This window comes from Chenopodium album, chromosome 2 (genome assembly GCF_948465745.1).
Source record: "Chenopodium album chromosome 2, dcCheAlbu1.1, whole genome shotgun sequence".
Classification (NCBI taxonomy): domain Eukaryota; kingdom Viridiplantae; phylum Streptophyta; class Magnoliopsida; order Caryophyllales; family Amaranthaceae; genus Chenopodium; species Chenopodium album.
In genome coordinates, this window is record NC_137835.1 from 18,527,163 (window position 1) to 18,547,186 (window position 20,024).

At 35.8% G+C, this 20,024-nt stretch overlaps 1 protein-coding gene across 2 annotated transcripts; it reads right to left on the minus strand.

Moving 5' to 3' along the window:
- Positions 1–3,937: 3,937 nt before the first annotated feature.
- Positions 3,938–11,381, minus strand: LOC145584020 (dolichyl-diphosphooligosaccharide--protein glycosyltransferase subunit DAD1). Of its 2 annotated transcripts, XM_081640967.1 has the most exons (6): positions 11,208–11,381; positions 11,087–11,134; positions 7,964–8,051; positions 7,830–7,873; positions 4,182–4,266; positions 3,938–4,082 (listed from the first exon to the last, which is right to left on the minus strand). In XM_081640967.1, the coding sequence occupies exons 1-5, from the start codon at positions 11,289–11,291 to the stop codon at positions 4,183–4,185; spliced, it is 348 nt and encodes a 115-aa protein (XP_081497093.1). In that variant the 5' UTR covers positions 11,292–11,381; the 3' UTR covers positions 3,938–4,082; position 4,182. The 2 variants fall into 2 exon arrangements, with proteins under 2 accessions (XP_081497093.1, XP_081497089.1); XM_081640963.1 differs by having other exon boundaries at positions 3,938–4,266; positions 11,208–11,378.
- Between the last annotated feature and the right edge of the window lie 8,643 nt (positions 11,382–20,024).

The following is a 20,024-nucleotide window of genomic DNA, read 5'->3' on the forward strand; positions in this document are numbered from 1 at the left end:
AGAATGACATTAATAATATCAAGTTTTGTCATCAAATTATCATTAATGAATGTTAAATCAAATAATGATCACCAATATTTATTATTAACGACTTCCAGAAGAAGTCATAACCGCATGAGTTTAACCTTTTTAATCAACTATTAAATAGAGATTTGGAATGGTGATATTAGAGATAAATACATATATGGTGAAATGAAGACACTTTACATGTCCACATGAAGACTTGAAGATGCAATTCAAATTTAGGAGGATCGAAGATCAACGAGTGATATTTTACCAACTTATTAGAAGATATCCAACATATTGGATTCATTGCTGCGACACTAGAAGATCTCAAGTTATGTATTCATCACGGGGAGAAAATTCGCGTTGCACTCTTTTTCCCTTGACCATGGTTTTGTCCCACATTGGGTTTTCCTGGTAAGGTTTTTAATGAGGCAGCATTTCTAACGTATTACGAAGAATGTTGTACTCTTTTTCCTTAGGATCCCACATGGTTTTTCCTAATAAGGTTTTAACGAGGCACAGCTTCGATAATGGACAGCCAAGGGGGAGTGTTATGAAATATTGTGTGGATGCCCATTATACTTCTTGTATCATTCCAGAATATTCTAGATAGAACTAGGGTTTATATTTTTATCTAAGAAAACCCTAATTATATTGTATATATATATACCCCATTATATGGAATAGAAATACACTGATATATTCTCTATCAATCTCTCTTATATTTCTCCCTATTTTATAACATTATTTAATTTGTAACAAATTAATCATATGCTAATGGTTGTGGATTCCTAAAATGCTAATTTTCTAGATTCAATATCAACTTAGCAATAAGACAAAGTAACATTTACAAGTATACTATTGCATCTCTTTTTATTCCCATATATGTTTTGTTTCCTTTTTTCAAATTTTATTTTAATCTAATGTAATGTTTTCAAAATTAAGGTAATTTTTCATTTTGTATTTAAGCAAAACTTGGGGCATCGCTCGAGCCACAAACTAGTTAATAGTTCGTTTTTGTAAAAAGACAATTTGAAGTTTTTTAGAGGTATTAAAAATAAAAAAAAAATCTATTATTACATATATGTATGTAGAACTTAGAACTTAGTGTTCAATTACTCAATTCTTTGCATTTTAATTCTTCCCATTTGAAATCTTGACAATATTCATAAAATGAGACAATATTTTAATAAATAATTACTCTCACCATTAAACCATAACATAGTTATGTTGGGTTTTATATATTCATCTCAATAAATAATTTTGCAATTATGTCATCATTGTCATGTACTCCTTTTTTTTTTTTTTAATGGAACATTGTCGAGGCATAACTTTGACCATCAATATTTCTAATTAGATATTAATAAAATTTATAACAAAATTATACATCCTCCGTTTCTATTTAGTTGACGCGTTTGATTTAGGCGCATATATTAAGGAGAGGAGAGAGAGTGAGAGAGAATGAAAAATCAAGTGGGGTAGCTTATAAATACAAGGTAAAAAAGTTAACCCAAAAGAAAACGTGTCAACTAAAAAATACTTTTTAAAAAGAAATACGTGTCAACAAAAAAGAAATGGAGGTAGTATTATGAAAGTAGATATTGTAACAAATCCAACAATACATTACCTTACCATGTTTATAAATTATAATAGTAAAAAAAAATAAAATAAAAAAATGTCAAGGTAGTATATGACGAATAGTTCAAAATCTCAAGTGATAATTTTATTTTTTTTAAAAATAAAAAATTAAAAAATAGGAGTATATGCTATTAGCCATCCTTATCCTTTTTAACTTAGCAATTTGATGAAAGTCATTAACTTTCTAATTACCAATACTGAAATCTTTCCACTAAAATAAATCTATCTATCATATCCTATATTTAGTTGGCCACCCTTTAATTAGAAAGAAAAAAAGATAGAGATTAATACTAAGAAAAAATGGCGACATTGTTTGAAGCCGTTAGATAACCCCCAAATATAGACACCACTATATATAACTTTGTGAGGCATCCAAATTGTTTGCATAATTTCTTCCTCTAATATATGAATATATTTTGGATTAAAAAAAAAACTCTAATGTACATTCCATGGTATACAAATTACATTGATTTGTAACTATACACAAAATCATGCCACTCTCATATTCTCTTTCCTCAATATCTTTCTCATCTTCATGTTCAAATTTTAAGGCCATGTATTGAGTTTTGGTTATATAAATCTCTTTGAGAAGGGGAGAGGAAGTTAAGGAAAATGGATGGCTCAATGGGCATGGGAGTTATGGCTGTTTTCGCCGTCTCAGGAAGTGTAGCACTCCTTGCACTCCAAGTCCACAATCGCCTCCTTTCGGATTTTATGAAGAAAATTGAATTCCAATTTGGTAAATTTATATCATAGAATATAATGTTTGTGAATCTTAATCCTTTTGTATGTAACATTTTTGTTCATGGTCATTCCTGTCATTTTGGGATCAAGGCTTATTAGACATTTTTGTTACATTGTTGCACTACTCGTAAATTTTGATTATTGAATTCTCTCAAGTCCTCGATTTCTCCTAGACAAAATGCTAAGGACATAGATATGGAAAGTGTCAATGCATAGCAGCATAGGTGTATATAAGTAATATAACAACCTGTTTCTAATCTTTGATCAGGATGTGGAAAGTGTCAATGCAAGAGAAGAATTCGATTCGCGGATAATGTACAAGAGCCATTACCCATTGAATGTGAAAAGGAATCATGTGAAACTAACCCGGCAAAACCATGTTGTGCAAGGAGCTACAATGGAGAAGGTACAATGCCTCTTAACAGGTTGGCATTATACAGAGGCATAATAAAGAATAAGATGTCATTTCCTAAGTCGGAATATGGAGTCTCACGAGGAAGAAATGTACCTTATGTTCATACTAATAGCTACTAATTTTTCGATGTATAAAACTGAATTGATTTCTTTTAAAGCATGAGATTGTATATATTTTGCGATGAATACATAGTGGTTTTTTTTTTTCTTTTTATCTGTCACGGTTTTTATAGAGGTAACTAATAGATTAATAGATGCTCATTAACAAAAGAAAGATTCACAATCCACTCGAGTAGTTAACAAATTTTTTGGATCAACAAGTCTTGTTCCCTTGTTTAAACAAAACAATTATGGGGTGCAACCCTAATTATGTTGAGCACAAAATTACTTTTCATACAAATCTCAGAATATAAAATTATAAGACCAACTTGAGTTGCATAATAGTACAAAGTACTTGTATTAGTAAGTATATTTAAGTAACATTATTCTATATTATGGCTCCTAAATCAACACTTTTAAAGAGGATTAAAAGATATTGATTGCGTTTTTGTTTAATTATAATTTTTTTTTTGAGAGATGTTTAATTATAATTTTAGGGTGCTTATCTATGTCAATTTGTGCGGAACAAAGCAAATATTTTCAGCCGGCTAGCAGAGTAAAATAATTAGCCCTAGTATAAAAATGAAATAAAATGATGATCCAACCCCAAAACACAAACTTTTAACCGCAAAAGATGCACAAAATGCAACTCAAATTTAATCATGCAAGCAAATTTTATGGTACAAACTACAAAATAACGCTATTATGCACACAATTAGACAAACAAAAGAGAGTTTCGGAGCACAATGTTAACATTAGAAACTGCAAGTTGAAGCTAGATCATTACTGATGAAGAACTTTTGATGAAAGTTGTCCATAACAAGTACAATCTTCATAGTTTCTTTACTTCTTATACTACAATTGATATTTAACGCAACTCTTGTATCCTTTTATCAAAATCACTACATTTATTTTCAATTATTTTACCATATGATCAGCAAGAAGTAATAAGTACTGCTGCTTGCAAATTAGCTTAGGGCAACATAAATAATTTTTTTTTAAAATATATGAAGGGGTGAAGGGGGTGGAGTACTCGTAAAATTTCAAAAAAATAACCATCAGTGAGGACAAATAACTACATCCTTAATAATAGAAGGATTTTAGGTTCTAACCATAATACTGCAAAATTGAGTCTTACTTCATATTCATCCTGCCATCCATATATCTAACTGCTTAGGCTTCTGAAAAGCAAACAGGAAAACCACCTATAACTAATCCTATGTTTTATACTCATAACGCACAATAAGGTAAAACAATTCGACTAATCCAGGTTGTCCCACCTTATCCCAGGAAGTTCATGATAACCAAATGGAGAACTAGATTGCAAAGAACAAAGTCTGCAAACGCTCGCTCTGGGGTTAAATCCTGCAATGAAATTGATATCATTAGATAGCCGGCAAAGTTCAGAAATCAAATATGAATTCCACATTATTTTGTTTTTTTTTTCGAGTAATTCCTAGTACTAGAAATAAGTAGCACTATTGATTCAGGGTGATTTGATATTTTGGTTAACAAAGACATGGATCAATAGAGCAGGCTACAAACCCAAGTGTTAGTAAAGTCAAGACTTATGTAGCTATACTACAAGGCAAGATAACATATAGAACTAGGCTATTGGGGTATTATTCAAGAAAACCAGGTACTCCATTTCTACTTTGCTATTTGTCTGAGGTCTGAGGACAAACGGGGCAAGTCAAGTAGTCAACCAGTAACTTAATACATGAACCAAAATAATCAGAATTTCCAATCTTTATTTTTACTTACTCAAATTTTCTACCTTCTGAAAAGTAAATGATAAAATGGATTGGATGGTAAACAAAAGCCATCTATGAAATTAGATATTTTACTCCTGTCATCCCACACTAATTGGCCACATTCTTCCTAATTTGCTACTTTCCAAATCATAAGCTATTCTTCATATCTTGAAAGTTAATCTTACATTTTAAAAAATTTGATGCCTGATATTAATAAGAGGTTTGATCTCAACCATTGTTTTAATCATTTACCCAGGGAATATAAATTTTAACAAGTGAAGACCAACTTTTTAAAAAATATATATAGGAAGAGTAAAACAGGCAGATAACCTCTACAGACACTTCAAGAGACAAATAGTAGAAGAAAGAGCACTATGAATCTGAAGCTTCAGAATTGGCCTCTTCCCAATTCTAACTCCAAGTAAAATAGGTGAATTATTGGATAGATACAATGAAGAAAGGCCCTCCAATCTCACAAAGAAATTGAACCCACAAGCCAAGACCCAATAAACTCAACAAGTTGAGAAAAACAAATCTAATTAAATCACAACATACAAACATAGATATAATAATTTGAAGAAAAAAAAACCTATATTTATTTACATTAATTACACATTTGTGATATAAACTCCACAATAATAAAAGACTACAGTTGGGCTATATGTCTCATCATCATGTAATTGTCAATGGATTTTCATTGTGGAGTTTAGCTATACCAAAATAAACCTCATTAGGGGATAGATGCTGACCATCTTCAGGGAGGCAATAGGGGATAGCTGCTGACCATGTTCAGGGAGGCAATAGGGGCCACAGGCTAGGCTATGGGTGTGACCTTTGGGCATAGGATGCTTATAAGGTATATAGCACATCTAGGGAGAGTTCAGTGTGGGCAATTGGGCATAGCTTGGACTTGGCTAATCCAAAGGCCTTGAAGAATGGAATTGTTAGGTCATAAAAGGTCTAGCACGAGTATGCAAATTTTGGTGTACTAGCAAGATATGAACAAAAGGTAGTTACCATGAAGATTGTGGATCAATGGGATAGTGACATTGCAAAAACACAACTAGCAAATCCCTAAAATGAAGTGTCCAAGTGTCATACCCATGTCTGAGTGTCGAGGGTCCGACACGAGTATTTGAGGTCTTGAGGTAAAATGAAGAGTCCGAGTAACATGTCATGAGAGAGTGAGAGTCTAAGCAACTGTTGCTGCTGGGTGGTTATTCTAAAGCCATGCAATCTTATAATATAGAAGCACTAGTGATAGTAGCTGGTTATACTTGCACTCCTCACTAACAGTCTATGAGGAACACACAAAAGTCGGAAGACTTCACAAGCAACATGCATTCCTACAACTCCTAGTGCGCAACTACACTGACTCAAGGGTGGTAAAAATGGGACCTAACATGTAGGAAGATAATGATAGTTGCTGGTTATTGTATTGACTAGTGGTTATGTCAGAATTCAGAAGTAATAAAACTGAAGCCTCGTAAAACATGGAAGACTTGTCCAGGTGAAAGAAGTTTCTAGGTAGCTTAGACAGCATCCCTCTGTGCCTATTTCTTAACACACTTCAACTTTGGGTCACTCCCCCCCCCCCCCCCCCCCAAAAAAAAAAAAAAAATTCTCTTTGGTAATCACAAACTTTTTTTTTTTTCTCAATGGTAAAGCCTAAAACTATTGATTATCAATGGCAATCACATATTAATATTATTAAGCTAATGGTAACTTAAGTTAAACAATTTGTTAAAATCTTTACCATGGTTTAGCTATTAGACAGTAAAAAGACATAAATACCCTTATGTCTTTCCTCCTCCATCTTCTTCCATTAGAGCCACCACCACCATTGTTAAACTGCTGTTAAGGTCGGAAAGGGAGTGCAACGGCAGCACCAAAAGCGGCAGCACCACCACCTCCCCCTCTTCCCCCTCCCCAATAACACCCCAACGCATAACCACCTCATGCATCGACACCAACCCGATCCTACCCATTTCCCCCTCCTCGAAAACCACCCTAGCCACCACCTCCACACGTATCAAACCTATGAAACCTAGCTCCGACCACAAATTCGACCCCAAAATCAACAATTTGACCCCCAAAATCGACAAAGTCGACTCCAAAAATCAACAAATTCGACCAGAAAACCAACAAATTTGACCCCAAAAACCAACAAATTCGAACCCAAAACCAACAAATTCGACCCCAAAAATCAGCAAATTCGACCCCAAATCAACAAATTCGACCACAAAACCAACAAATTTGACCCCAAAAACCAACAAATTCGAATCCAAAAATAACAAATTCGACCCCAAAAATCAGCATTTTCGTTAAATTCGACCCTCTAAAGTCAACAAATTCGACCCCAAAATCACCAAAAAGAACCTAGAAATTTCAACCCAAATTTAGTAAACGAGGGAATCGGGGAAAGGAGGAGGGTGATTGATTTCGGCTAGGGAGGATGGCTGATTTCGGCGTTCCGACAAGCGGTTTTAATTTGGTGGTTATGAAAGAAGAGTGAGGGTGGGTTGGGAACAAGGGAGGGGTTCTCGTTTTGGGATTGGGGTGTTGGTGGTGGGGGTCTCCGGCGGGGTAAAGGGTTGAAGACGTCGTCCGGCACACCGAGCTGAGCTCCGGCAAGGAAAGGAGGGCTGGTGGTTGGGGAGGGGTTTGGATTATTTGTTTTTATTTTTAAAAAAATAATTTGAAGGGTATTAATGTAAATCTATTGTTACTTAACTTAAGATTAACCCTGGTTAATCGTTTAATGACGTTTTCATATCATTAATGTTACCATTAGCTTAGTTTTATTAATTCGTGATTACCATTGATAATAAAAAGTTTCAGGCTTTACCACTAAGAAAAAAAAAAGTTTATGATTACGAGAGAGAATTTCCCAAAAAAAAAAAAAAAAACACACACACACACACGTGCAGAGGTTTTTTAGCACACCATGGCGAATGCCTTATTACATTAAGTTTAGCGATGTTTCATTTTGATCTCAGAGGCATAAGTAAGATTTGTCTAATAAAAAATTACCAAACTATGCATTAGAATGTTCAAAGTTGCTGTAACCTGCCCTCAAAAAATATAATTTAGAAAAAGAGGCTTTTAACAATACAGATGACTCAATTCCTTAAAAAAAGTACTCCAAAAGAGAAATTGGGCAAGACACCATACCTTGAATTCCTTATTTTCCTTGTTCACCTGAATGCGAAGACATACTACAGCAAAAAATGATTTATAAGGCTTAAGCTCCAAAGCAACCTAAAAAGAACTCAAAATGGAAAATATCGATAGATGTTTAGACATACCAGCAAGAACAGCTGTACCAACACAAGAAAGTACACCAGACAGAAAAGAGTTGAATGGGAAAGATCCAACTACTGCCATATAAGCCACCTGTTTGGAGACCGAATAAAGGTATTAGGTGTCACAAATGTTCGATGATAAACAAAAAGAAGTTAAAACACAAAGGATGTAATTTCATGCTAAATCAGCAAATCACATAAAATGCAAACTATCTGAGCAGCATGTCACGACTGACACTTTCCACAGTGCCATAGCGCAACAAATCTCTTGTCTGCTTACAGGCACTAATAAATATGTCTTTAATAGTTACTTGAAGAATCTCACATGATAAGAACTTAAAAATACCACTTTTTTTAATCTTCAAAAATAAATACATCTAAAGAAGTGAAATTAAAGAGGACATCTCTCCACAAAAGAATAACAGCATGAAGGCCCACCCCAACAAATAAAATGCCATTTTATTTTAGGATCTTTGTTTAGATGTTGAGCTGCCCAAAAAAACAAAGAAGCTGAAAAACAAAGGCTATAACAGCGGCACAGCATAGATATCTTTCTTCTGTCCATTATATTTGATTCTATGCTCTACCAATTGACCAAAGCCGAATCAATGGAAGATCTTGGACAAACAGTTGAGGGCTGGGGGGAGGCAAGGTTTGATTCTCAAATCTCTTGGTCAAAAATAGAATACTAAACCACTAGAATGCGAAACCCGCTTTTCACTAATATCAGAAGCCTAGGCTATGGTTTGAAATCCACAAATTGCTAGCAAAGTAATCCCCTCCAGTTACTTATCATAATGAATTACATTATATAAAGCATGACTGCATGAACACATATTACTCTCCCTGCACAATAAACTGAAAGCAAAGAAACATTGGCTGAGATGAAAGTCAGAAAATGCAGAGGGAACTGCGACCTCAAAAGGGAACTCTTTCTATCAGCTAGAAATCCAAGCCAAATATAAAGTAAATAGTATTGTAGTACAAAGATGACACTCATGGTACAAACACACTAAGTCAGGTCATGCATCCCATAGTGGTTTTCCATAAATACACTAAATCATACTGACGCTAGGTAATAAAACGAGAAATAGCAATGTTGCATATGGATGATCAGGATAATAAAGTCATGACAAACAGAGATGAGTATATCTTCATAGATTTCTCAATACCTAATACTTAGCACCTAAAGATGGAAATGGATGCAATGAAGAAGGGAAAATAAAAACACACATGGTCACATGCTTGCTAGTGAAATGCATTACCTAATACATTCATATGGACATGGGAAAATATTAATCAAATAACACAAGAACTTGATTACCATCTCCCTTCATTATCTTACATCATATAGGCTTGACTAAAATCAATGTTCATCACCATTATCAAAATCTATATTGTACTATCCTAAACCCAAAAACACCAACCTCGCATCTACATAACTAAACCTTTTGTTTTGACTACACTAATAGAAATCATACAAAAAGGTTGTACATATGATCAATGTGTCTTTTACCTGATCGACCAGCTAGAAACAAAAGAATTAATGCATAGATTTCCGCACAAAGAAAAAGGCACATAAGTCATTTGCAGGTGAAACCTAGAAAACTATCTTTGTTCTTTATCAAAGTTCCTACTTGATATTGGCGCAAATTTTAAGAGTAAGAGTAGTTGACTAATTATTGAAGGTAAATACAATATAAATAAGTGGATTAAGAAAGAAAAAAAGAGAAGCTATAAGGATATAGAGTGAAAAAAGATCGATGAGATGGAGATAAATCAGTGAAAAATAATAATATTCTGTCCCAGACTATTTTTCACACTTCCCTTAAATGATGTCACAATTCATCTTTCACATTTTTCTTTTCACTTAAAGATTTTCCTTCTCCATCACATCAACCTTTTTTCTCTCTCCATCACTCTCCAATTCTCCATTCTCTTAATCTTTCTTCAGTTTCTAACCAATCTCAATTTAATAATTTTTCCTTAAACATTATGTCAAAATAAGATGCACTTCTCAGCAAAATGAGGAGCCCTAACAAAATTGAATTCAGCAGTATTCAGATATAAAATTTAGCCAAACGCTAAGTATCCTTGAAAGTTTTTATGGCTGTAAATCTATAAGTCACTAGGCCTAACCTACAATAGTTTGTTAAAGGAATTATGTGCCTATGCAAAGGCTAAACCAACAGGACTCTTTTAAAAGAAACAATGTGCTACCATCATCCATCATATGGCAATAAAGATTATTGCTGCTAGCTGCTACCACCAATAACCTACTCCAAAATAGCACAAGTCTCACATCCTGCTATAATACATCCTTGGCCACATAACATCCCATAATCGATAGCCATCAACATCGACCATCAACATCGACAACTGATCACTTGGCTTATGTCATAAGGTTGTAAGTACTCTAGCAATTAACACATGCTGGGAGAAAGGGAAATGTTGTTGCTCATAAATTAGCTAATTTAAGTAGAAATTATGATGAGATGAGGGTGTGGATTGAGGGGAGGTCCCCCATAGTGTAGTTTCTGTTGTTGCTTGTGATGTACCTTAAAATCTCTTTTTCTTAATTTAAGCTGTTTTATATATTTAATCCTTAAAATCACTATAATTCAGATATATGCCTCATGCATGAAGTATTATTCCATCAAATTTTATAAACATCATACTCCGTACGCAAGTGACCATATCCATTACCATTCAACAAATATTGAGCAAAGCTTCACCTCAATCATAATTCCTCTGTTTCCTTTTAATTGCAACATTTGCCATACTTTACAAGCTATACAAACTTTAAGCACACTTATTTTTAAAATTAATTTTAAAAAACTGGTAAAATTTGCACATTGTAGACTGTAAATTAGCAAATGTTGCAACCAAAAAGAAAAAGACGAAGTACAATGACTAAAACATATGCATCAAATCAATCAAAGCCTATCACTCCTAATTCGTAGCAAAGTGTCGAATCATTCAATCACGTTTCCAATCAACAGTATAACCCTAATTGCATAACAGTTCGCAAAATTTGATCGAGAAGTAGATCGAATCCAAGATGAAAATGCAATTGAATTGAAATCAAACAAGGCAAAATCAGGAACAGATCTACAAAAAAATTACCTGAATCAAAGCAGTGGAGATAGCAAAAACGACGTAGAGATCGATGATCTACAGAATTCAAAAAAAAAAAATCAATATTATTAATCGGAAAATCAAAATGAGGAGAGAGAAAGAGAAGGACCTTGAGATTAGTGGGAGTGGCGGCGTAAGCAGAACGGAGAGTGTGGAATAAGGCTTGAGCATCCTTGCTGGTTGACCTCGCCATTGTTTGTTTTCTCTCTCTAAGTCTCTCTTTCCTTACTTCTGTTTGAGCAGTGATGTTGATTAGGTGAACGATGATGATCTTAATTCTTAAACTTCGAGTTTTGGAGGGTTTTGAAGAGAGTACTTGTATAATTGTGCCAATGCCAACACTTATAGATACGGGAGCTTATGATGCAAGTCGAGTTTGAGTTTGGGGTATGTCTACTCGATTCGAGTTAAGTTTCGGTCAAGTCGAGGTTTAATCGATTCGATTTAAGTTTTGATCAAGTCGAGGTTTAACCGAGTCGAGTTTAAACTGAGTCAAGCTCGAGTAACTTGTTATTTGATACAAAGTATGTCTTAGTAGAGCCCCACATTGCTAATACCATTTATGAAAGTCCCTCAAGTAGGGTGAGTGTCTCTGCCAGGGTTTGCTCGTGTTTGGCGTTTCGTCAAGCTTTTGACTCTTAATCGAACTCCTTGTTTCCATTAAAATTGCTCTCTGTCCCATTGTTCCGTGTATTCCTTTGCGTAATTGTTATCATGGATGACGATTTAGTGAAGGATTGGGGAAAACTAAAATTAACCGAGGACGAAGATAGGGTTTATGGTAGTAACTATGATGAGGATGATGATGGTGCCTCTAAGACACGAATTACTCTCTCTTTGGTAGTCAAATTGCTGACAAAAAAACCCTTCGCTGTTGAAGCCATAAAGAGGGTTTTGAAGAATATATGACGCCTTGTGGGCAATGTAGCCATCCGTATGATCGAGACGAACTTATTCGTCTTTCAATTCTTTGATGAATCTAACAAAGAAAGGGTAATGGAGGGCAGACCTTGGGCTTTTGATAATCAGATCCTCTTCCTCCAAGAACTGAAAGGGGACGAATAACCTTGTGAAGTCTTTTTCAGTTCTCCCCTTTCTGGGTTAGGATGCTAGATGTGTCGTTTAGGAGATGCAATATAAAGTTCGCAAAGGAGATTGGTGAGTGTCTTGGCGGCTTTGTTGAATAAGACGATTCTGATTCGCTTAGATGGGATGAGTTTGTGAGGGTTAAGGTGTTAATTGATATTGAAAAGCCGCTACGGAGAGGAAAGAAAATTGCAATGGGTGGTGGCGATACTAAGTGGGTTGGTTTCAAGTATGAACGGCTGGGCGACTTTTGTTACTTTTGTGGTAGAATTGGTGTAGACACCCATTTGTGTCTCTCCAAAACCAAACCCAGTGATGAGTACCTTTCACGTCGAATCATAATCGAATGAAGTGAAAGTGTGAAAAGTCTAGTGTTGCGGTTAGTTTTTATTTCTTTTCTTTCTCTATGTTTTTGAAAACCTATTTTAAGCAGCCAATCCGGTTTAGTTTGGTCCATGGCAAGGGTCCAATAATAGTGTAGTTGGGTCGGGTTCGAAAAGAGCTTTCTAATGATATATTATAAGCCAAATTCCAATGAATAATGAGGAAGTTATGGCCAAATTACTAAACTGGGTCCGGTTTGATATTTATATGCGGCCCAATGATATAGAGGAGGGCCTAATATTGATTTATCATTCCTAATGTGATTAGGATTGATTATAGCCTTCTAGAATCTTCTAGAAGGTTCTTTTGAATCCTAATTTAATTAGCATTTATAAATTGACTTTAGTTGACTTTTAAGAGCTTTAATCAGAATAAAAGAAGTGTTTTTAAGGAAAATACGATTTTGCCCTCTCGTACGGTTAAATTTTATCAAAATAAGAAAACGCATGGAAAATTATTTCCAACGCCATACGACAGGACCAGCGTCGGGCGACAGGACCTGCGTCTGGCGACAGACCTAACGTTCGGCGCTGCACTCCAGCGTCTGGCGACAGGGTTGTGTTTTATTCTTTTCGAAACTCTAATTCGTTTTTTATCATATCCGGCTGATTTTCTCTATTAATAGCCTCCTAAAACCTCCGTTTTCAATTATCAACTCTCTAATTCTTTCAATCACCAATTCTCATCAAGAATCTCTTGATTACTCTCTCTCTCTCTCTTTTTTCTAAACTAGCCTTTTGCATACAAAATTCCGCATTCACGAGATCTAGAAACACCTAGCCAAGTTCGAAGTTGCCTTCTCCCTAGACGTGAAAGGTTTTAATTTCTGAGGGTTTGGTTCCAAATCTCTATTTCAATTATTTAATTTAATTGTTTGATTATTATTTTCCTTGAAGTTACTAACGCGTGTATTTTGTTATTAGAAAGAAATACGAGGCATCCAAGTAAGTGCTTTAATTGATTTATTGATATTAAGATATAGAAATCATGTCTAGGTTGTTATTTTGATTCCTAGTATCATATTAGAATGTTTTATTGATTCCTAGTATTATGTTTAGGGAAAAGGTTATAATATCAAATATGACAATTGTGATTCATGTGATGCTTCCTATTCTCTTTCTTAATATTCATGTTAGTATCATGTTAGGGTTAAAGCTTTGATTTTTAATGTTTAGTGACATGCTAGGGTTTGTTATTAATCTTGTTAGTATCATGCCTAGGATCTTGCTATTATGCTTTAACATGATTATTTTAATTATGATTATAATTTTGACTATTATTATGATGATTATTATTATGTTGCTTGATATTTATTGTTATTGCTTGATCACGCCTTTTATGCATGTTTAAAGGGAATTGATACTTGTAATCACGTTTAATAAGATAATTAATAATCTTGTTTAGGGGTTAATTTGATTATAATTCAAGTGATCGCCAATAATAATTTATTTGTGTATTAAATTCAACCAACATAGATAAACAGGTTTAGGGTTAAACATATTGATTGCATGTTAGTCAGAAAGCGTACATGAATACGATCAGAATAAAGTAGAGGCTTATTATTAGGGCAGGTTCAATCTCTTTTAGGTTGGATTTGTACCTTCATCCCCGAACTACCAGTCATGGCTCTAGACCTAATGGAGTTGACGATCTCCTGGATCGTTAAGGGGTGTAACCTTCACCCTGTGAACGGTTTACAAGTTCCTAAAACTTGTTGGCGACTCTTTTGCTGTATCTTCCTTCCCTTTGGATGCCACCATGCTTAAGTGTATGATCACAGTGGGGTTCAAGTTTGGGGTAACGCTTGAAATATTCCCTACAATTGGGCATACTGATAACGAGTGCCTTCATAATGAAGTTGTTGATGATGAAGCCAGGGTAGTGTTCCAATATGGTCCTTTTCTTGTGGCATCCCCCCTTGCAAAGACCCCATATGGTCGCTGCTGATCGTGAGAGGGAGAAGAAATGGATGGCAAATTTATCCCAAGGAAAGGTGTCCCGCAGAGCTCTCTACAATGACCTTCATGTTATTCGTCTAGGCCCCCCAAGTGCAGCCCGCAAGCTTCTTTTCTCTTCTCCTCGCGGGGAGAATGTCTCATCTCCTAAGTCTAGAGAAGCACAATTAATGGTAGTGACTGACCCCCATAGTAAGAAGCAGGTGCTTCGCTCTTCTCCTATGCTCATGGCTTTGACCTCGCCAATTGACCATACCACAACCGAGACTGACTCAATATATAGTTCATGTGGAGAATATGACTGTGTGTTCGAAACAATCTCCTACAAAGGCATTAGGTACTTGGAAAAGAGTTAATAGGAGTGTATCTTATTGTGATGATGATGTGCTTATGTGTGACTAAAGTTCTAATATTTCTGGTGTGAAAAGAATGGGTGGGGAATTGAATAATATGTCAGAAGGGTGTATGGGGAGTGGGATAGGAAAGAAAAAATTGAAAAATATTGTATCTGATGTTGATTGTTCTATCTCTTCTCACGTAGAGGGACTTGGTATTGAACAAGCCCTCGAAAAACAATGAAAATATTAAGCTGGAACTACCACGGGCTTGGCCCCGTGTGCAGTTAAATTAGGACCCTCCAAGATTTGTGTTGGAGGGAAAGGTCGAATATTGTCTTTGTAATGGAGACTATGTTTGACAAAAAAATTCTCAATAAAATAAAAAATCGTTGTGGTTATACGAATGGTTTCTGTCTAAGTAGTGTTGGTAGATCTGGTGGTTTAGGCCTGTGGTGGAAGGATATTAACCTTTCAATTGTCTCTTATTCAATCCATCATTTTTGTGCTCATGTTCTCGATGACAATAATGTTCCTTTGTGGAGAGCTATCATGATATATGGTTGCCCGGAACAAGCTAATAAGCATCAAACTTGGACTCTTATGTCTCAGATTAAAGCTGGAAACCAACTTCCTTGTGTTATGTTTGGAGATTTCAATGAAATTGTGAGTATGTCTGAAAAGGAGGGTGGTGTTCCACGGAGTACGTGAGAGGTGGATGGATGCTTTTAGAGATGCAATTGATAGATGTGCTTTACATGATATGGGGGTATAAGGGGAGTATTTTCACTTAGGAGAGGGGAAACTCTATGGCAACTTTTGTCCAGGACCGCCTTGATCGTTTTCTTGCAGATAGTGGATGGTGTGATTTATTCCCTGAGATTGAGGTTTGACATTCACCTATATTGAAACCCGACCATGCACCAATTGTGTTAACAACTAAGACAAAAATTCGAATGAAAAGTTCAACATGGCTTATAAATTTGAGCACTTTTGGCTCTAGAATGATGGGTGCGGTGAGGTGGTTAAGGGTGCGTGGGATGATGTTGGGGTCTTGGGATGCGTTAAAAGATTGTTGTTTGTGGGGAGAGATTGGCTAGTTGGGCTGCTATAACCTTCGGCTCTGTCAAGAAGAAGACTAAAAAGGCCGAAAAATCTCTGAAGCAATTGAAATAAAGCGCCATGGATGGTGATGAGAAGTTGTTGTTATGTAACAATTTGTCCGCGGAGCTTGATTCTTTGTATTTGATGGAGAAGTCGTATTGGTTTGCTCATGCTCGTGCAAATGAGTTGTGGGATGGAGATAAAAATACGAAGTACTTTCACCATAAAGCTAGCCAACGTAAAGCAAAGAACAGAATTAATGGCCTCTTTGATGAGCATGGGGATTGGAAGAACAGGGTCGACTTGGAGAAATTAATTGCAGCTTATTTCTCTAATCTTTTTTCCACTAGTTCACCTACGGGGTTTCAGGGAGCCATGGAAGGACTCAAAAATTTGGTTACTCCGAAAATGAATGATGTACTTGATCGTGAGTCGACGGGGGAAATAAATAAAACAAGCGTTGTTTCATATGCATCCACATAAGGCCCCGGGTCCTGACGATATGCATGCTTTATTTTTTCAGAAATTTTGGCATGTTATTGGGTTGGATATTATAGCTTATGTTCATAATTGGTGGAGGGATAATATTGATCTTGCGGGGATTAATAATACTTGCAGTGTGCTTATTCAAAAATGTGAAAAACCAACTTTAATTTCGGAATTTAGGCCAATTAGTTGTTGCAATGTTATTTATAAAATTATCTCGAAGGTGCTAGAAAATAAATTGAAATTTTTCTTGGGTGTAATCATTTCTCCAAATCAGAGTGCTTTTGTTCCGCAGAGGCTTATCACTGATAATGCCATTATCGCATTTGAAATTTTTCATAACATGAAGCGAAGGGGTGATGGAAAAGATGGCAACATTGCACTGAAACTGGACATGAGTAAAGCGTATGATCGAGTAGAATGGGTGTTTTTGAAGCAAGTAATGATAAAATTGGGTTTTTCGGTTCACTGGATTCATCGGATTATGGGTTGTCTTAAAAGTGTTTCCTTTTCTTTTAAGATAAATGGTCAGGTTTCGGGGTCTATTATTCCTTCAAGAGGATTAGGGCAGGGTGATCCTATTTCCCCGTACTTATTCTTATTATGTGAGGATGCTTTCTCGACTCTGATATCAAAGGCGGCTAATGGTAATCTTATTCATGGTGCGAGTTGCAGAGCTGCTCCTATAGTGTCTCACTTGTTTTTTGCAGATGACAGTATACTTTTTGCTAGAGCAAATGTGCAAGAATGCTCGATTATAGTTGATAATATCAGCAAATATGAAAGAGCTTCGAGTCATAATGTCAATTTATGCAAGACTAAGGTCGTTTTTAGCAAAATAGTTTGTCAGGCGCGGAGACAAGAGATTATAGATATTTTGGGGGTTAGGGAAGTGGATCGTCATGAGAAGTGCCTTGGATTACCCACTATAATTGGGAGATCAAAGAAGGCGATTTTTGCTGGATTGAAAGAGAGAATCTGGAAAAAAACTGCAAGGATGGAAGGAGAAACTGCTTTCTAGGCCGAGGAAGGAAGTTCTGATTAAAGTTGTGGCTCAGACAATCCCAACCTATATGATGAGTATTTTTAAGCTCCCTTATGGTCTTATTGATGAAATTCATGCTATGTTCGTGCGGTTTTGGTGGGGCTCTTCAAATACAGCTAGCAAAATGCATTGGCAAAGGTGGGAGCTCTTATGTCGTCCCAAAGCAAGTGGTGGGCTAGGATTTCGTGATCTAAAATTCTTTAATAAGGCATTACTTGCAAAACAGGTAAGGAGCGAGGTTGCATCACAATTCGAGTACTCTTATTCACACAATTGTGAAAGCGAGATATTTTACAAATTGTGATGTTCTTGAAGCTAGTAGTGGTTACGACCCGAGTTATGCATGGAGGAGTACGTATGTGGGGTGCTAAGGAGCTGCTCCTTGAAGGTCTCAAATGGAGAGTGGGGACGAGGTGTGCTATTAGCGTGTGGAGTGATGCGTGGCTGCCCAAAAATTCATCAGCTATTGTTCTAACTCCTATGCCCACGAGTGATATGACTTTGAGCGTATGTGACTTAATTGACCATACTTGTGGTGCGTGGGATATGAGTGTTATTAATTGCAATTTTAATGTTGATGATGCTGCAAAAATATTGTCCATACCATTATCTCCTAACAGCCCCCTGGATAGAATGTTTTGGTGGCCTTCGAAGAGTGGGATGTATAATGTGAAGTCAGGATACTGGTTGAGTAAACGTGAGCCTAGTATGGAGCAAAATAGGAATGTGAATGATGTGTGGTGCTTGATTTGATCCTTAAGGTGTCCTCCAAAGTTGCTACACTTTTTATGGAGAGTTTGTAAAGGATTTCTTGCTGTAAAGGAGCGCCTCTTCTTTCACCATATTACTCCAGATAAGTCTAGCTCAATTTGTAATGACCACGAGGAGTCCATAATCCGCGCCACCTTTGAGTGTGTTGCAGCAAAGGATATATGGGCTGCCAGCCCTTTTATTGATCGCATAAGTGATGCATCTACAAGTAGCTTCTACGAAAGGTTATTGTGGCTGTCTTCAAGGGTGTCGAAGGAGGAGCTTATTACTATGGATGCTCTTGCTTGGGCTTCGTGGCGTTGCAGGAACATGAACATTTTCGAGCAGGCCAATTTCAATGTTGTAGAGGTGGAAAAAGGTTGGGTAAATTTGGTGAGGGATAGCAGTGAATATAGTGCGAAGATAGGCAAGTCTGCCCCCCCAAGTGTGCAGGTCCCCTGGCAATTGGAGCTGTCCAAATGAAGGTGCGGTAAAAATAAATTGTGATGCTCATTTGGGTGCTATAGTAGGGCTTGGTGTGGTGCTGATAAACGACCAAGGAGGTCTCTTGGCTGCTATTGTACGTGCTGAAGGTGCAGGGTGGGGCGTTGACTTGGCAGAGGCTGCTACCTGCCGATTTAGGTTGCTGCTAGCAAGGAGGTTGGGGTTTACAAAGGTACAGCTCGAGTTATTCTGAAGTAGTAGTGAAGGCTATCTTGTCGAAATCTGAAGGATTTGCTCCTATTTTTCTGCTTTTTGATGATATTAGTATGTTAGTATCTAGTTTTGTTTCGATTTTTGTTATCTCATATTAAGCGTGCGGGTAATACTCTAGCCCATAGTGTTGCAAGATGGGATGTTAGAGATTGTAATGAACGTGTTCTTCTCTGTCCTTTTCCCTGGCGAAAATTGTTTTACTTTAATGGAATTCTCGCAGCTTGGTTTAAAAAAAAAAAAAAAGTAGAGCCCCATATTTAGTACGGAGTATAATACGAAGTATCTTTTTCTTCTCTTTAATTTTGTATTTTGAGAAAAATATATATGATGATATGAGTACATAAATATTGTATATTTATTAAATACGTAGTATTACTCTAAATGAAAACTTCTTAAATCAAATTATTATTACAAGTATTATTTTTTATTAAATATAATACTGTATCAAGAAATTTGAGTTTCCACGAGTTTTCGAGTCAAGTAATGAACTACTAGGCTCGACTCGACTCATTAATATTTCAAGTCAATCTCGAGCTTGATTCGAACTCACTCGAATTGATTTTTAACCGAGTCGAGTTCGAGTAGTATACGAGTTGTCTCATCTCATAAGCTCCCCTAGTTGAAATTTATCAAGCAAACACAAACAAGAGTGATATTATAATAGAGCATTGTGATATAAGCTCCGGTTCTTTTCATCTTATGTTTTGTTAAACTGAATATTTGCTTAATTGATTTTTTTTTTTTTTAGGAAAATTGAAATTATTTTTATTAATTAAAGCTTATTTTTTTTACTTATCATCTCTATTAAATTTGTTCTTTGAGTTACTAAGTTTTACTGATTAAAAACTATTTATACTGAAATGAATTATTTTTACTAAATATTTTTTTGAAAGGTGAACAAGGCCTAACATAGCAAAAGTATAAATAAATTAATATGAAATAATACAACTAATATTTTGGCCCTTGCGACACATGAACTATTAATATATTATTCATAAAATTGGAAAATAAAGTGTGCTTTCAAATGCACCCATAAATTGTAGTAAATCAAGGGATATGATATA